Source organism: Petromyzon marinus, chromosome 22 (assembly GCF_048934315.1).
Source record: "Petromyzon marinus isolate PM22_M1 ecotype Great Lakes invasive population chromosome 22, UKy_Petmar_22M1.pri1.0, whole genome shotgun sequence".
Lineage (NCBI taxonomy): Eukaryota > Metazoa > Chordata > Hyperoartia > Petromyzontiformes > Petromyzontidae > Petromyzon > Petromyzon marinus.
In genome coordinates, this window is record NC_133688.1 from 11,255,370 (window position 1) to 11,274,742 (window position 19,373).

At 44.6% G+C, this 19,373-nt stretch overlaps 1 protein-coding gene across 1 annotated transcript in view; it reads left to right on the plus strand.

Annotated features, from left to right (window-relative positions):
* The first annotated feature begins 2,664 nt into the window (after positions 1–2,664).
* The window catches only part of LOC116945012 (ER degradation-enhancing alpha-mannosidase-like protein 3), a 50,641-nt gene continuing 33,932 nt past the window's right edge, over positions 2,665–19,373 (plus strand). The window contains exons 1-2 of the mRNA XM_032959062.2: positions 2,665–3,006; positions 13,652–13,697. Coding sequence (XP_032814953.1) covers positions 2,900–3,006; positions 13,652–13,697 — 153 coding nt within the window. The 5' untranslated portion in view covers positions 2,665–2,899. The remainder of the gene's footprint in view (positions 3,007–13,651; positions 13,698–19,373) is intronic.

Genomic DNA, 19,373 nt, shown 5'->3' on the forward strand with positions numbered 1-19,373 from the left:
GGCCATTATCCCCCCGGGGTCGATAAAATAATTTGCACTTTGTCCTTTTAATAGACTCGCCCATGGGCATAGGAATGTGAAATGTCCACCAGTGGCACGTGGCTGTAGCCATGAGATGATCACCAAATGTCTCAATGGCATTTGAGTCGAAAATCACATTGGCTTTGACTATTTCAGAGCATTTAAAACGTCGGAGGGTGAGAAAGTGCTTAATCCTCAGCGACCGAATATAAGCGCACGTTTCCTCCTCTGGCAAAACCTAAGAATTGTAAAGCAGTGGCGAAGTCCCCGGTTCAGAAACCTCGGACGTGGCCAATTCAAGAAGAGATATTCACCTTCGAGAAGATAGCTTCTCCTTTCGGAAAGAGAATGTCTTCCTCTTCCAGAAGGTTCAAAACAAAAACTTCAACACATTCGTCAATGAACGTTGGTGGTGTGGTCTTGCAATAACAACACAAATACAGCTTGTCCGAACATTAATATACCAAAAATAACGTTGAATAGTGTTTTTATTCGAGATACTGACATACATTTTATATGAAAATATGTAATAGACTTATACGGGGGTTTATTTTTTTAATTTAAATGTGTTATGGTATTACTCTTTGGTTCTTTCGGTAAAGTCACGTAGAAAGGAATTAAATAAAATAATAATAGTATACGACGTTTCGATTGCAACACAAGCAACCATCGTCAGGTACAAATGAATGAGAAAACAAACAGTAAGCATGGAAATACAATGCAATATAACACAGACAGTCGGCCAACACAACAGTCAACACCCCACCTGGTTGATTACGTTCCTCCAAAGATTGCTAAATTTGAGACAAAACAGTTTATGCTTTCGCATAAACTGCGTTGCGACGTCATTTTATGTCTGTTGAAGGCGAACGACACGGCAATCTGTTTCTCTCGACGAGCTCTACACGATGCGCCAATCGAAGTTTAAAAGTTGTGTTTCTTCTGCGCATTTGTCCTCGCTGCTGCGCTTGGACATGACAACAGAACGATCCGCGCCAGGCGGGTCCCGGCGTTTATGTGCGCGGTGGGACGGAGTCGCCAAAAATAAATTAATTTATTACGATTTTGACCTCCGTTTATTTGTGACCCCGGGGTCCCACCATAAGGTTCATGTGGTCCATCATTCACTATAATTAATCTAATTCGGCATTCAAACTCTGAGAACAAATTGTCCAAGATTGCTGTAGGGATGGATGATGACACAGCATCAACAACAATACGATGCTGAAGTTCTTCAATGTCTGTTGGTTTGTTAGTGTAAGACTTTAACTTATTTAAAAACCCAGAGATGAAAAAATATAAATTGGTATTCAGTCGGGTGAACGGGCGGACTTGTCATATCGGAAAAAATGGGGTTACTCCTGAAACCTTAAAGTCTACTGCATATATTAATATCAAATGTATGTCACTATATTTAATAACAATACATCTATTCACTTTTTTGATATATTCATTTTCGTACACCGTGTACAGTACAGTGATTCGCTTAGCGCTCACTTATCCAGGAGCGCATCTTGAGCACAAAGAGAGAGAGAGGTCTGCCCGTATCACCAAATAAATGTTTTGAATGATCCAGAAGAGAACGTTCTCCATCCAAATGCACATCAATAAAGGTCGTTTCCCAAAACGTCGCCTATCATATATTTCCTCCTTTTTTTAAGGCCACAGCGTTAATGACGAATCCGTTGTACGTTCTTTTTGTGTGATTTGTGATTGTGCACCCCGCTGATGATGCAGTGGCATCATCAACTTAACCAAATTAAATAAACTCAAACTCAAAAAGCTACCATCGCCGTACAACCTTCCTCTAGGGTTGTTAAAACGACGACCGTTAAACCGTTAACCGATTTCAGAATTAATAACCGGTTCCCAAAGTCAGAAACCGGTAATCGTTTCCAGTGGAATGTTCAACGTACGAAAAAATCCGTTACGTTTATTGAAAAGTTCCTCGATATGTGTACAAAAAACCGGTAACCCGTTTTTACCGGGGTTACCAGTAATGCAAAGGAACAATTTTAACAAACCTCATTTCCCCCCATAAAGAGGTTTTTGGGTTAGATCCCGTAAATACAAATGTGTCGTCAAACCCACCACCACCTGACAGCCATTTACTAAGGTTTGCCACGTCAACACAAAGTACCAATTCGTGACTAGTTCAATACACGGTTGTGTTGGAGAGTAAACTCTCAACAATTCGAGTACGACGTTTCGCCGGTAATTGCAACCAGCATCATCAGGCGACAGACAGAATTGTTAAATAAATCCTCCTGTTTCGGTCTTAAATAGAGGTAGGGGATAAATGTTATGTCGTCACTTGTGAGCCAATGAGGTGCGAAGAGAATAGGTGCAAGTGGGGTAATGTATTAACGTAAAATTACAATTAGTCTCTAAAATTTGTGTTTAACTATTTGTCGTCCCCCTTCTCAAAGACAACTTCCAGAAGAAACCTTCCTCTTCCAGAAGACATCTTCCTTCTTCCAGGGAAGAAACTTTAATATTCAAGAAGACACCTTTCTTCATCTTCCAGAAGATACCTTTCGTCGTCTTCTTCCAGAAGACAACTTTCTCTTCCAGAAGACATCTTCCTTCTTCCAGGGAAGAAACTTCCATCTTCCAGAAGACACTTTACATCTTCCCGAAGACAACTTCTGCCATCAAGAAAACGCGCTCGACGTCACCGGCAGCGATGGCGCCTCGGTGGCAGGAGTGGCCCTAAAGCCCTCTCCAATCGCCTTTTCAGTTTTTTTTAATATACGTCGGGGCGTGTGCTATCTTTGTTGTCGTTTGTAAATAGCCGCGTGTAAGACAACTCTCTGTAAATACGCGCCGATTTATATTCGCACGACTCGTCGAGTGCGCTCCCGATTTTTTGTTTTAAATGGGAGGCCTTTCCTTCTTGAGAGTCGCTCTACTGCCGCTACTGCTCGCCATCGTCACGTCGGCGGCCGGTGCCACCCTGCAGAGACACGAGCGGCGCCTCCTCAGGTACCAACGTGGAACTCGTTGCTATCGCCGCCGTTTCACGACCACAACAAGCAACCACTCGCAACACACACCACCACCACCCCGCTCTCCTCCTCCTTCTCTTGGCAGGTGCCACTTTTTGACGAGCCGAGTCGCTCGGTCTCCTTGCAGCACCGGCAAGCGAGCGGTGGTGGTGGTGGTGTTCAGTCTCGGGCGATGATGTCGTTCGCCGTTGCGATCCGACCGTGCCGGGTGTGTGCCACCGTGCAGTAACACACGGCGATACGGTTATAGGTGAAGCAAAAGGTGCGGCCCTGCCACGGTGGCTAGGAGATGTTAACTTCCTCGCCTGGTATACAGGAGGTGGTGGGCTCGATCCCGACCCTGGCGCCTGCTGCTGCTGTATATTTGGAGTTTGCGTGTCTCTCTCTCATCATCATCATCACGGTGGCTAGGAGATGTTAACTGCCTCGCCGGGTATACAGGAGGTGGTGGGCTCGATACCGACCCTGGCGCCTGCTGCTGCTGTATATGGCTAGGAGATGTTAACTGCCTCGCCGGGTATACAGGAGGTGGTGGGCTCGATACCGACCCTGGCGCCTGCTGCTGTATATTTGGAGTTTGCGGCGTCTCTATCATCACGGTGGCTAGGAGATGTTAACTGCCTCGCCTGGTATACAGGAGGTGGTGGGTTCGATCCCGACCCTGGCGCCTGCTGCAGCTGCTGTATATTTGGAGTTTGCGTGTCTATCATCATCATCACGGTGGCTAGGAGATGTTAACTACCTCGCCTGGTATACTGGAGGTGGTGGGTTCGATCCCGACCCTGGCGCCTGCTGCTGTATATTTGGAGTTTGCGGCGTCTCTCGCCCCGTGGTCGCGTGGACTTTTCTCCGGGTCCTCCGGTTTTTCCCCTCCGCATTTAGAATGAACATCACCACGCGTTTAAGAGTATTCGGCTGCTATACATTTCCGCACGATACGCCCCTTCGTTGAGCTATTAATTGTGGCCAGGTCGCTTCTGAAATAGAGTGATGAAGCTCAGTGGGCCTTACCTGGTAAAATAAATAAAAAGTTTAGTTTCTCACGCCACTGCTGTGGCGAAAGGACATCCTTCACGCGAGCGAAGTGGAGACGGTATTTTTGGCCCGCACTTCCACGTTGAGCAGAGACGCGTCTGAAGATACAGTATTGGCTTACCCACGCTTTATGCCATCACCAGCAAATTGCCAATCTGTTGGTGTTAAACATTTCTGCTGCTGATGAGGCTGGGTGAACAGAGGTGCGTGAATTTTTGTTAGAACCTTGCCCCGTTTCCACTGCCGCTCTGAGGAGATCGAATGGAATCGGAGACCCTGTGTATTGCAAGTTCAGTATGATAACCATTAACACCATGAATATACACATTTAACAGTTGTCCAACTAAAATAATAGGAATCCATTGTGGAGAAAAAACAACAAGTCTCCCACAAATCTCAAAACTTTGTTGAAAAAAAATTACCTAGCGAGTTACATCAGAATCGGTCTTGAACCTTCCCTTCATCAACTTCCACTTACCAGCGTGATGACATTTGTTCCATAATTCACCGTCACCGAAACAAGACGTGGCGATGACTTCATCCAGCTGTACGTAATGTCATTCAATTCATTAATGCTATTGCCACTCACCACCAACACCTTAACTGCACTACCACAGTTGTCACCATTATATCACCATATCGCCAAGTACATCGTCCACACCGCCATGAACATTACAGGACCAGCACTGTACGACCTTTAACATGTCATAATGCCACCACCATCGTCGTCGTCATCGTACTTATGACACCACCACAATACGGTTAATGTTGCCACAACGACCATCGACGACTGGCAGCTGTCGTCACCATGAAGACAATTGTCACCGAGCCCATAACTATTGTGTTCTGACATGTCATGTGTGATCTTTGTAGATCATGTATGATCTCTTGTACTTTAATTGTGTTATGTCTAAACGTGTTTGCGACTCACCGTGTATTACATGTTTGCGTTGTGCTTTAGAATATGTACCCAAAGATGTAGATAATCCGGTGCCTATAACCACACTGTTCCCAACTTTCGCGGAAGGTACTACACATTGGTATTATTAATACAATGTTGCCACTGCCTTCAAATCTTTAGACATTTTTGAAAGCAAATTTTAGTTCTCTTGTGTCGAGCAGGGTCTGTACGTGTTTCATTCCATCAGCGGTCTTATGCCAATACGCCAGTCTATTCTCAATTCTCTTTCATTGGAAGAGTATGCAGGTGTCATGGTAACATTTTCTGCCTGCATTAACTGCTATAGATCCACATCTAAACAAAGGTGACCTCTTAAGTACCGTGTTGCACGAGAACCTCACGCCTGTAGCGTAACGTATTGAGCGACCGAAATATGAAATTGATTCTCCATGAGTATAGTTATTACCAGTGTAGCTCCTGGTCTTTGGGGTTAATGTGACTGCGTTATGTTAGTACTAAGCTTGGAAATGATTGGGGAGCACCGTTCATTTTAATTAAAGTAATGTGTATAATATTTACTTAAAAGTTAACGTTTTCTCACTGTAACATACGTATGCAAATGAAATAGACAGATGATGTGTGAAATTTCCAACAAAGGCACTTGATGATTTACTATTGGCACAACGTAGCTAAATGGAATGTATTTTAGAAAACAAATAATTAACTTACTTTTTCTTTAACTCCAATTAAATATATTTTATTATAATTATAAAGCCAACAAATCCAGAAATGTAACCACAGTGATGATAAAATAATGTGATAACTACAGTATAACTGCTTTACAATATGGTTATGTGATTTTATTTATATTTTATTCATCATATACTGTACTGATGACTGAGATTAAATATCCGCATTTAGTTAATCAACTGGTAGGATAAGCATCACCTGAGCTTTCAAGACAATGATAGAAGCCTACATTAGTGTTTAGAGTTCACACAATTGTTTCGGCAGCGGCTTAAGAAATGTTGCCATAAGAGGTGTGAATGGAATCCAAAGTGCTGTAAAAAAGAGACAAACCTGGAGTATAATAGTTAGCACAGTGTAGTCTTTAACTAGGAGCACTAAATTTTGATTTAAAGCTTTTGTGACTGCAGAAATTCATATTCTTAGCTCTTTCGGTAAAGTCACGTTGAAGGGAAACAAAATAATAAAAAAATATATAAAACGTCGTGAGAATTTTTATTGTTTTATATTTTATTATTTTATTGTTTCCCTTCAACGTGACTTTACCGAAAGAGCTAAGAATAGGAGCACTAAGTTTGATTCCTAGTCGAGGAAGTCTGCCAACTCGAACAGTATTATTTATCCACTGTTGTCTTTAAATATACTGTTGGTTAGCGGGTATAAAGTACTGATTGCAAGCGGGAATAATGTGCATGTCCCCTCTTTGGATATTTTTATATGAAAGACTTGGCTGAATGTTGTATAAGTTAGTGATGCCCGATGATTATAGTTGTGTGAGGAACGCGTCTTAAGCCTTCAGCAATAACATTGAGATCCGAGCAAATGTGTTCAAGCAAGCCTGTTGCAATGCATAAGCAAATTCTTATTTTGCTTGGCGTTGGTTCATTCAGCAGCGCATATCGATGCCAAGTGAGAACATGATGGCCAATTTTCCACCTTAAGCCGTTTTGGGGAAAAAAAGATTTGCTCACAAAATATCACATGCATATGATAACACACATCACACACTCATCACATACCGTGTGTGTACTACAGTACATGCCACGCATACGCCACACACAACACATTCCAGCTCTCAACAAGACCCCACTACAGTATGGACTTGACCACATTGCGACGCTTGGCGTTTGGTTACAAAAAAAATCAATACGGCCGAGAGAAGTAATGCAAGGTAGTGATATCAACATACTTTAACTATTTAGCTAAGGTGTCATTCATCACATAGCCAACCCAAACGAATACATGTAGTGTCGTAGGTCACTTCTTCCTTCTCGAGGCTTGTGTGTGTTTGTGGGTGGCGTGCGGCGCACACACACTCAGTCGGAGCTGAGGTAGTCGCAGGGGGCACTGTCCTTCTTTATTGTCTCTTGTTCACGCCACCAACTCCAGCCGCCTCTCTCTTTCTCACGACCACGCTGCCGTACGACCCGGCCCAGACATGAACCTGTCCGCGTTGCACCGACAGCTTCGACCGAGACAGCCAACTACTGTCCGGCCGCGCAATGATCGGGTGAAGGCGGCAGCGGCGAAGGCGGTGACGACGACGGCAACGACGAGACGAGTCTACTCCCAGAACCGGCAGCCCGGATCTCTCACTCTCCCTTCTCGAACCCACCAGAGGGCTCCAGGGGCCTCCCCACGAGGTCTACCCTGACCCTTGCCCCAGTTCCTCCACCTTGCCGGCACACCCGTTTATATGCTCAACGGCGTGTCTACCTGCAGTTGCAGCTGCTGTACAGCAGTATGCGTTGTGTCACTACACATACAAGAGGAGAATGGGATGTACATGTCTTAAGTAGTGTGTGTGTTCCAGGTTTGAAGTGATGCATGAACTTGACTCTTATGCCCATGATACATACATTCAATAAAACGTAAAAGTATGCATTACATATTCTTTGGGTCTTTCGGTCAAGGCACGTTGATAGGTTCAAAGAAAATAGCAAAATAACCTATCTATGTGACTTTACCGAAAGACCCAAAGAATATGAATTTCTGCAGTCACTAAAGCTTTAAGTCAAGTATGCATTACAGTTCAGGTATTTATTGATTTATGAACGTTTAGTTTATGAAACTTTCCCGTGAACGCAATGAACAAATGCACACGTTTCGGTGAACAGGGAAATCGCATTTCCACGTTTAACGAAATTTCTTGTGGCATTCGCCATGACATAAAAAAATTGAAGCACCCCGGAGGCTGCGTCATCCATCCGCGACAGCGTCGCGGTGTCCCAACAGTGCAACAGTCACGCTGCCACATCACCGTTACTGTCGTTCCAACATGCAGCAGATCTTTTGGCGAGTTCCCTGAATTTTGTTTTGCTTAAAATTGATTATTATTACATATTTTTTAAAAATATTTGTTCTTTATTGGTTTTTTTTGTAATGTTTAACGTGATATCGGTGTTTATTTTTAGGTTAGGAGTAGAATTGGAATTATTGTCCAAAGCACATGCCTGGTTTTTTAAATAAAATTAATGGGAAAAAGCCATTCCGATTTACGAAATTTTATTTCACTCGTGTTTTTGAAGAACGCATCCCTTTCGTACATTGAGGGGCACCTGCATTGTAATGGTATGCGAATGCGCCTCGTGGAAAATAGAACAAACAATGTAATATACAAGGCAGATGATACAAATGACGCCTTGTGGAAAATTTTACTTTGATTCTTGATGTTTTATGAACGAATCACCTGCGAGGTGGGGGAGATCACGTCCTTGTGGTGCTTGTGTCTTGTGCTTGCACTGCAACCCTGAGGTTAGGATGCCAGGCTCTGCTGCAGCATGAGAGGCTGCCAAGTTACTCTGCAATGAACGTGGTATGTGCCACGTATGTTTTGCCACGTAAATAACTTGAGCTTCAGGAAGTTGCGCATTGAGAGTTTGTTTTGACTCGGGCCGGTACGCAGTACCTTTGACCCGCCCATACTGAACGTCTGTGAAAAAGAGCTTCCTAGCTAATCATATTCCTCCTGCAGTCTAATTAAAGATTCTCAATCTGAAAATAAAATTCAATGCAGTGAATATATGAACCTTATGGCGGGACCCCGGGGTCCCATAAACCCCCGGCTCTCGCATAAACTGCTTTGCGACGTCATTTTATGTCTGTTGAAGGCGAACGATACGGCAATCTATTCCTCTCGACGAGCTCTACACGATGCGGTAATCAAAGTTTCAAAGTTTTGTTTCTTCTGCGCATTCGTCCTCGCTGCGCTTGGACGACATGACAACAGAACGATCCGCACCAGGTGGGTCGCGGTGCTTATGTGCGCGGTAGGACGGACTCGCCAAAAATAAGTAAATAAATTGCTATTTTGACTTCCGTTTATTCGGGACCTGTGGGGATCCCGCCATGAAGTTCATATCTCTGCCAGAAAGTGACTCCCCTGCCATATTTACACTTAGTGTTTTCTTCTGTCTCAAATGAGCCCCCAGAGTTTATCCCCCATCTTTGTTGGCAGCCCTAAATCAGTAATGGAATTCCACATTCTTATAAGTGGGGCCTAGGTATATCCTAGGGTGACCACTGTAGGCTTTCCACAGAGTGTTGCTTATGTTGTTGACTCCAGAGCGATAATGAATCAAGTTTCCCTTCAACTGGTATTTGAACAGCAACTTTTCGAGTTGGGCGGCAATGGAATGTCAACACATATGAAAATGGCTAAACATCCCAGTGCAGGACGCCACTGATAAAGCCCATTGAGACTCATTGATGCTTTACTCACTGAGGAAAGCCTCTCTTTTATCTGCATACAGTTTGTCGTTTATACTTTTCACATTGCCTGCATTTGATACCTTATTCAGTCCGCCTCAGTTAATGGATACGCGTCTCAACAGTTGTGACACAGTGCCTGTGCCGGATTGATGATGCATGATTGTGGTGTCTAGTGACGAGGAGACCAAGAGTGTGATGCTTAAACCCTACTCCTCGTAGGGGTCGAGAAAAAAACAAAACCTCCCTTTGATTTACAACTGATGGCACGTGAGTGTGAATGTTTGAATGATTTTAAACATAGTCAGGCTTGACCTTGGTTGAACCAAGGCTCGCTGTAAATACTAAATCCTCCATGAGTTTGTAAGCTGTTATCAGCTGTATATTTACTTGCTTTTTTGACAGTGAATGCGAAATGAGTAGCGTGCATTTTCAGTTGTCTGAAGTGTCCACGATCTACAGAACTACACTATTAATTTGTGGTCATGCTATCTACACCAATGCAAAGTATTGAAAAACCCCTATAAAACACTTATTAATGTCTCACTGATATTTTGAGGTATTTATTGTATAATGTGCCATGTCTTACGCTTGTTTATGTTCGATAAATAACAACCAATGCGAAAATGCTCATGGAAAAATCACAACTTCTGCATTTTAATTATAAGTGAGGGTTTCTGGTATGGTAAGTACTGATCAATTTTATGTGAACACTATCAGATGACAATGCACTTTTTCAATATATCTAAACTGTTAGTGGATTATTTTATACTGAACAAGAGAAGCGGTGCTTGCTCGTGTAGTGTAATAACACCGGCTGGTGACCAGCCGGTGTTATTAGCGGCAACTATGGTGTACAAAAAGTGCACATGCCTGTGAGCATATACACGGGTGTGTTGGCAGGGCGGAGGAACTGGGGCACGGGCCATAGAGGGCCCCATTTGGGAGCCCCTGCAACCTGCTAGTGTGTTCGAGAAGGGAGGCACGGCCATGGCGGAGCCAGGCCACGCTGGTAGGATGCTGGTTTGGGATTGGATCATCTCCGTTGTTGCTGTTGTCTCGTCGCCGTTTTCGCTCGACATTGCAATGCTAGATAGCCTGTTAACTGTCTCATTGCCGCCGATGCAAGACAGCTAGTGTTGTGTCATAGGCTAGCGAGTACAGAGTGTGTACAAGCGAGATTGTGTGTTAATAAAAAAAGGTGCCTCTACAAATATCGTCTCTGAAGTCGTGCACTACAACTGGTGTCAGAAGTGTTGAACCGTCATGTCGAAATCGTCAAAGAAAAGAAATCCACCTGTAGTGTCGTCGGAGGACAAGGACGACGAGGTGATCATCCCTCTGACAGCCCTGGGATCCGGGACCCGAGTTATAAGTCCCGCGGGCGCAGGAGTGGTGGCTGCCGAACTGTGAGAGTGTGGCGCCGATCCTCCGCAGTCACGCGCCGAGGATGGGTGGCGAGAGGTGGCCAGCAGCCTCGACCTGCTCCTCGTCACTGTCACCCAGCTGGTCACGCAGCTCTCCGCGTTCATGCCTGCCGGCCAAGAGATGGCACGGGAGTCGCGGGGCTCGACGGAGTGGCCGCCTGCAGTAGCGGTTCCTGCCTGTCATTTCGCCTGCTGAGGGCGCAGCGCGGCCGACACCCACCATTTTTAGTGCGGCGCGGGACGACAAAAAAGGCGCACCGCCTCTGGCAGCGCTCAAAGGAGCCACATACCTACCCCGGCGACTACCTCCCGTCCAGGAATTTGTGGCGGCGGGAGGGGATTGGACTGCTTGTTGGGGATTGGACTGCTTTTTGACGCCGCTTCGAGGCGGTTTGGTTGTCCGTCGGTTGGACGGAAGAGGAGGCCCTGCGGGCCCTACTGACGGCCCTCGATGATAATGAATTTGCGGCATTCCGGGCCATCCCGGGAAGTGATCGGGCTACCCTCCAGCGGGCATACGCCCAGATAGCGGCTGTCTTCGACCCGCCGTACAACGCCCACAGAAGGTTCTTGCAGCGGGGGCGAGGGGAGGCCGAGACGACTCTCGCTTTTCGCAGCGCACTGTTGACGGCGGATCCTCATATGGACCGGCCGGCACCTGACTCGTTGGCAGTGGAAAGATTGCTGTCGTTGGCGCAGGAGTTGGGTGTCGTCCTAACGATTACTGAGGGCAAGGTGCTGACATCCTTGAGGGTGGCCCGGTGGATTCAAGCGCATTAGAACATGCAACAATGGCCCAAGGTGGCGGCTTGGACGGTGGACGCCGAAGGGGCAGAGGGGCCCACGTGGCGGGATCTGGAGCTGGCGATGGCGTTGTGGGGCCAGGACCTGAGCGGAAGGGACGTCAGGGTACGGCCTCCGGATTGGAGTTTGGGAGAGGTAGTGTCTCCTCCGTCTTGGAGGCCAGCGGGCACCTGTTTTAGATGTGGCTGGCCAGGCCATGCCGCAAGAGGATGCTGGGGTGTCATCAGCATGTCGGTGACACCTCCGATGCCCTCCACCCTACCGGCAACCGCTCCCCAAGCCCCACAGGTTCGGAGCCTCTAATGCCCAGAAAATCTTCCGAGGCCGCCTCATGCGAGGGACCAGAGGCTGGAGCCTGGTCGAGCTTTTCTGTTGAATCCAGGGAGGGGCCGCGCCGTTTAGGACATTTGTGCTAATCCCCGGAGCCCCATGAAATGCAAGATCCTGCCAAAGGCGGGGGACCGGCGTCAAGGACCCGGCCCAAGTGAGGTTCGTTCCGGTGAACGGACTCTCCCTTGTGCTGTGCATTTTAAGTCAAAATCGTGATGAGGATAATAGGCGCCGAGAGGGGGTCGTATAATGTTGTGGTTGTTGTCCGACGGTTTTGTCTGCGCCACGCACCGAGTTGTGCTCTGGTGGATCGGCCACTGCTGCTTGTCTGTTTGCGGGGGGCGTCGCGACTGCATTGTTGTTCACACGTTCGTCGGTTCTGGGATTTTGCTCTTCCTGTCCACCCCGTTGATGTTGCTGTATATCAGCCGGGATGGCTGTTTTTTTAACAAGGGGGGGGGGGAGGGGGTGATGTAATGTAATAGCGCCGGCTGGTGACCAGCAGCGGCAACTGCCGAGTACAAACAGTACACACGCCGGTGAGCATATGCACGAGTGTGTCGGCAGGGCGGAGGAACTGAGGCAAGAGCCATGGAGGGCCCCATTTGGGAGCCCCTAGAACGTGCTAGTGGGTTCGAGAAGGGAGGCGCAGCCATGGCGGATCCAGGCCACGCTGGTAGGATAAAAGGAGCCAATAGCGGGAGCTCGAGGCTGCAGGTTTGGGATTGGATAGTCTCGTCGTTGCTGTTGTCTTCGCTTGACATTGCGCTGCTAGATAGCCTGTTAACTGTCTCAGTCAGCGCCTCCGATGCTAGATGGCTAGTGTTGTGTCATAGGCAAGGGAGTACAGTGTGTGCAGGCGAGATCGTGTGTGTTAATAAAGAAGGTGCCTCTACAAATATTGTCTCTGAAGTCGTGCACTACACTCGTGTAGTGAAGTTGAGGAAGTGCTGACAAACTGCCTTCAGTAACAGTTAACCTGGCTGATAGTTTGCATATTTGTCTATCGTGGGTACGGGCACACTGAATGTGTTACCTGTGTAAATTGTGACAATAAATTAGTTGATTAACATGAAGCCAACTATTTGTCTAGATTATTGTTTGTAATTATATTTTGAGTTTGTATTATTTTGTTTCTAGGTTAAAATAGCAGTGGTGTTAAACTTGACAAGAATTATAAAAAAATAATTCAGTTTTATTTGTGAATGTAAAAGCTATTGTGCAGGCGTTACAGGCACACCTTTCATTACTTGGAGCATCTTATGTATGTATGTTGAACTTATTTTGCATCATTCTTAGCCAACCATGCTAATCGGAGGTGCGCATCAATCGATTGATCACATATGTGTTGTGATGGCGTGGGTTCCCTTGCCGTATTAAAGCTGCGTGGGTGTGTTGGTTGAATGCTGCTTGAAAGAGGAAAGCTGCCACATTCGTAATATAATCAAGCACCGTGCACACGTCTTGTGTGTTTTAAACAACTTTACGCAGACTTGCAAATGCTTGCACATAGAGTTTGTAAGCTGGTGGGCTTGTAGCAGGATAAGCAAATGTAGCAAAATGAGGTGTACTACACTTGCTGAATTTTCACGAGTGGCTTCCTTGAAAGTGTTTTGTTGGAGTGTTTTTGTTAACCATTTATTTACTTGTTTGTTTTAATTATGTTGCAGGGACCAAGTTTTGGAGATGTTTGACCATGCCTATGGCAGCTACATGGTAAGACGCCACAACTATAATGTACTACTATAATGATCCAAGAATGTCTGTGTGCCACGCGTGACGTCACTCCACGTCGACCAGCCCCCCTCATTAATAATCATGAACAGGTGACGTCTTCCAAATGGACACCCCCCTCCATTAATAATAATTAGCGGATGACGTCACTCCACTAGGGGGGGCGAGGCGCCTCCCCCCTCCTCGGCGTCAACTTACAACCCTCACTACAAAGGCAGAACTCTCACGTCACGTGACCTCCGTAACGCTATTGAGACGTAGAAGTAAAAAGGACATCATGATGAACAAGGGATTATAACCTTTACATGAAATAAGTCTGTGTCACCGCAGCCTTACATATTGCACACGCATGGATGCAATGAATATCACGTCGCGATCTGCTTTTCGCTTGCAAGTTTCAGATTTACTGCAATATACACCCGTCCGGGCAAAAGGCTAGTAAACATTTACATGTATAAGACCATAAGCACTAGCAGGCAGGTCATACGTACGTATTCTTAATTCTTATTTTACAGAATATGAAATCGGCGTTGTGCATTTTCAATGTGTCTTGAGGCAAATTTAATGACAACCTATTTGGCCTTTATTATCTGCTTTTACCAGAGAATAAAAAAAGATTAAAGTTTTATGAAATCTAAATTAAATGGATAAGTTATTTGTAAACATGTTATTTTAAAATCCATGGTAATTGTTTTTTTCTCTGCAAGATAACCTCGCATGAAGACCACGTTATAATCTGTGGTTAATGTGTAACCCCCTAGATTTTGAACACAATGTCATCGTTATGGTTAAGTTAGAATTTCTGTCTTTGCTTTGGTCCTTTTCCCCATTGTGTTGTGTTCCCTTTTGAAACTGTAACAACCTTACTTGCTGCCGGTTCCTTTATGATTGTTGAATGCATCATGAGTATCGAACGTGCATGCAATTTTTTTCAGGCACATTCCATTCTATGCAATAATATATGCCAAGGTGAACTAATTTGAGTTCCTTAGTATGATGTGAAAATACACAACCTTTTAGAGTGCAGCAGATGGCTTGTAACTTATATGCACAGCAGCTTGATTTAACCACTAGCTAGGCCTTTACACAGTATTTACAATTCTGTGCATTTGTATACAATTTAAACGTTTTTTCAAATATAATGAAATTCATAGATAATCTGTGCTCCATTGAGCAATGGACCAGTATTTACATTCATTGTTGACACTCGGGTGGTAGTGGAAATTCTTATTTGTCCATCGGGACAACCAACGTGGACTTCCCACGGAGTAGTGTTCGTCTTTTTTGACCCCTAAGGAAAGATAAGGTTATTCGACATCACACTGGGATTTTCAGCATAGGAATAGTATTTCTGCCAAAGTGCATTGGGGCTAATATGAGGGACAACACTCTTTTGAAAAGCTGAATATCATCTCTGGATCATGAAGTTGGTCCTCTTTTGTTTTACTTGTACCGATGGTTAATCAAATTTTACACAGAAGATGCGATGCATGTATTGTGAGCATGAGAATCGATGTTAAGCTGAACTGATACATCGTTACGTGCCCACTCGTAAATACTGTTGCTTATTTTATTGACACTTCAGGAATGATAGGCTTAGTCGACAACAGGCTGAGAATTTTACATCTGCCTGCAAGTGGAAAGGACTGAACATCTGTTGAAATTGAATCTCCAACTCGGATCATTTAAATGGCTCACTCGCAAGTCTAGTGACCGCCCTCGCTGTCCAATCACAGAGGAACCAGAATTTAAAAAATAATGAAAACCTATTTTGGTGTTCATGCAGAAGTCACGCGTTCCGGTTTGACTTGTTGCTGCGGCGGTGGCTGCACACGTGTGCTTGCGTCAATTGTATTTCAAAGTGCACATGTCTTGTCATGCTGCCCGCGTGTGCACCGGTTTTTTGTACGCGATCTGTTTTACAACGCGAGCCTCTGGCACGTGACTCCGCAACCCACGGGGAACACGGACGAACGCGCAGCGCCTATCGCAGTCGACAAAAGCCACCAAAACCGTATAGCTCGCTAATATTACCTTTTAATAACAACATGCTCGCATTTTACATTGCAGTATTCCTAACTCATTGTCAGAACCAAATGCATTCAAATGGGATCTTTGTCTTTGCTATCGCTGCGTTGATATAAGATGTTGTCGTTTAGAGGCTGAATTTGCTTCCCAGGATGTGTTTGCTCCTTTGCATTATAACAAAGTGGAAGCTAATGTCATGCTGCCTGACTCACTTATAGTTAGGACAACAGCCGTCTTCTTTTTTTTTTATATAGGAGCCCTTGAGAGCAGGTACAACAATAGATATTTCAATATCGCACCGCTAGAATCCAGAAAGTGAAAGTCTCCCTGCTCGATTACACAACAAACAGGTATTCACTTATTTTAGTGGTTCTGTGCCAGGTTTTGAAATTCCGCATTTCCATGGTGGGGGCAATCCCTTATTTGGACAGTTATTCTTGCTTGTCAAATAGACTGTGGTGTGCATTTTGATTACCCTAGGATGATTATAGGTTTAGTCGACCCCTGGCCATCGTGAACTCTTTACCTTTTGACAGTGCCACCGAGTATAGTCTTAAGATAAATATTTGTCTTGACATGTCAAGTATGTCAGCTGAAAAATAATCTTACATGTGCAATGATGCCATCCTTCTCAGATAAACTAACATAACTAACATAAAGCATTAATAGTTTTTTTTTGGTATTGCGGCAATGTGGGTAGAGCGCTCAACTGGGAAATGGAAATTCGCAAGTTAAAGTCTCAGGGTTGATAACTTGGTAACGTGAATAGTGGTTGGCCCATGTAGTGAATGGTTCCCACCATAGGAATGTGGAATGTCCACGTCTGGTTTCCAATAGAAGATGGGCAAAGGCGCGTTGGTTATTTGAGCAAAGATACAATTTTAATTTACTTTTTGCGTGACAGACCAACACATGGGAATTGTGGTCATTAAGATGAGCCACTTTGGCAATTAACTTGCACAGTTCATTGATCATGATCTGCATGGTGAGTGCTGTATTAAGGGGGTGGCTGGACTATTGCCAACCCCCCCCCCCCCCGTTTGTCTCCACCCACGTGCCTCCATTTAACTTTATGCCAATTCTTTAATCACGTGATGTAACAGAAAAATTGCAGCTGTCGCTGCTGCAGATGGAAGCATAAATATAAAATTTGGCCTTGACAGCAGTTGAAATGACGGGAAGATTTAATGGCAGGGAGCACTTAGTTGGCACTGTTGAGCTCCTTGGTTCAAATGCAGAGTTGCTCATGATTTAACGAGGTTTCAGGTGTTGGGAATTTATGGTTTCAGCCCAATAGTAAAATACTACAAAAAAAGTAAAAACTTTTAAAATTTTAATCTAGTTTTTTCCATTTAATATGGCCTACTCAAACTCTGGATCCAAAAAAATATATTTTGGTGGAATTGACGTGCAACGAGAGCACGTTTTAGTAGAGCATACAGACAGCCGTGTTCCATGTGCGGGAGGCCTCTCGACCGACTGAAGTATTTCTTGTCAATGTCGTTCAAGGCGCTGCTTTCTCCAAAGATTTCCGCAATTGAAATGTCTTCCCGTGACAGCGCTTTGATATTATGACTGGAATATTATTGAGTCTAAATAAAGATATTGTTTTATGGCAGAATGACTACTTACCTTTTTATGGCATCGCCACAGCTTTTACTTAGGCATTCAACCTCGGTGACTGTTCTCCATGGTTCAGGGGCTCCATCCACCCTTGATTTTCGCTGCTGCCTATCAAATAGATGAATAAGTTGTGTGCCTGGAGAATGTGTTGAGAACAAGTCTGAGTACTACAGTTTTTTGTAAAGATGGTCTGATTTAGGGTAGGCTTTTTTAAGGTTTTTGAGGCAAGAGTGCGTGTCTTTGACAATCGTTTTTGGGTTTTTTTTTAATCTCCACTCGGAGGAGTTTGTGTAATGTGTGAGTACGTGCATGACCTTCAGGAATAGCTCTAAAGAATGGAACAGTGCGCTTTGTTTGCCTAATGTGTGACTGCCTTGTTGGCAGTGCCACATCATCGTAAAATACCCGCGCACTGTAACCATTGCACATAGTTGCGCATAGATTACACGTGTGCACTATTATGACATCTTAACGATTGCAAATTAACTTTATTGCCATACTGTTATAATGTACTGTATATTTAAAAGAGAGGACATGACCCTTAAAACACAAATGTCTCTCATCTCGTAGATGCTTACGTGAACTGTGTCCCGAGGCTTTCTTGGCGCAAGTTTGAATTTTTGTGAATGAGGAAAAAAAGGTCACGATCACGTGCTCATCGAGTCAGCGCCAGCACAACAAACGGTGGACCACAATCGTGAACTCGTGTCCACTGGGCGTTCGTTGTCTCCGAGGGCACGGATGGGGGGCGCATTCTCTTGTTGAGCTCTTGAAGCCGGCAACTTGTACATCCATTTTGCAGTTAATGCTCAATTCATATTTGCAAGGACTAAAGCGTGTATTGACGTTTGTTTAAAGCAATTTTTTTACATATTAGAATTTTTTTTGCTGTATACAAGAACGAAGGCCCGTTAAAACGTTGGGTGACAAAACACAACCGTGTGCGAATATCTGACAGGCCTCTGTGCGCAACGCGTTTTGATTGATATGGGGGAACGGTCAGCCCAGGGAGAAACCAATATTTATTTTAGTGATCCAATAGGCAGGAGTGTGTTTGTTATTCTTATACTTTAGTCATTATCGCACAGACTAATACTGTAAAACCTTTTCCACCGAGGCAGGCCTATGACAACAAAAATCCAGTAATAAATATCCGATTGTTTATTATTAAAAATATAGAGCTGCACCTCAGCTGCTGTAAAAAAAAAACGATAACTGAGTTATCAGCTCGTGTAAATACTTTTTAGCTCATGCTTCTCAAGCACTACCAACGCTGTTCCCTAAACCTTATTAGAAGTTACATCATTATTACCCACCCACCAGTTAAAGCGTTGTTGAACGTTCCCCCAGATGGATCGATACTCCCAGCTGCAGATGTTGCCCTTCACTCCTATAATTATCGAATGACAATCTTTGTTAACTAGCCATTTGTAGTTGATACAATGTCACAAAGCTGTGCTTAAGGCATTTGAGTCCTGTATTTTCCAAAAATTATCTGAACAACATTTAAAAATCAATTGTATGGCTTGGTGGCCCATTTGTTAGTGCTCCACCTGTAACCAAAAGGCCATGAGCTCAAAGCAGTGTCAGAAGTTGACTGGGCCTGTCATCCTTCTGAGGTCAATACATTAAGCACTGTTTCTGAGAAGTAATGCGTAATCGCCCTATGGATAGAATTATCCCTGTCATAGGAGCTTGGAATTCTTCAATCTGATCATGGTTTTAAATCATGCCCAGTCTGAATGTGGAGGGGATGAATCGTGGCATTCCTACCTGTTACCTTAACTATATCATGGCTGTGGAAAAGACTGGAGCAGTTTCATGGAAGAGGTTACATCTGGCACAACGGTGATCGAGGTTGGGATGACCCTTTGTCTCTCCGGCTTGACGGTTTTCTCGTCATTGCATTTGATGTGTCTCAGCTGGCCAATGCTTCTCCCACATTGTCAAACCGTACACTGTGAGCATGGTGTTGCATCTTTTGTACATCAGCAATGCGTTATAGAT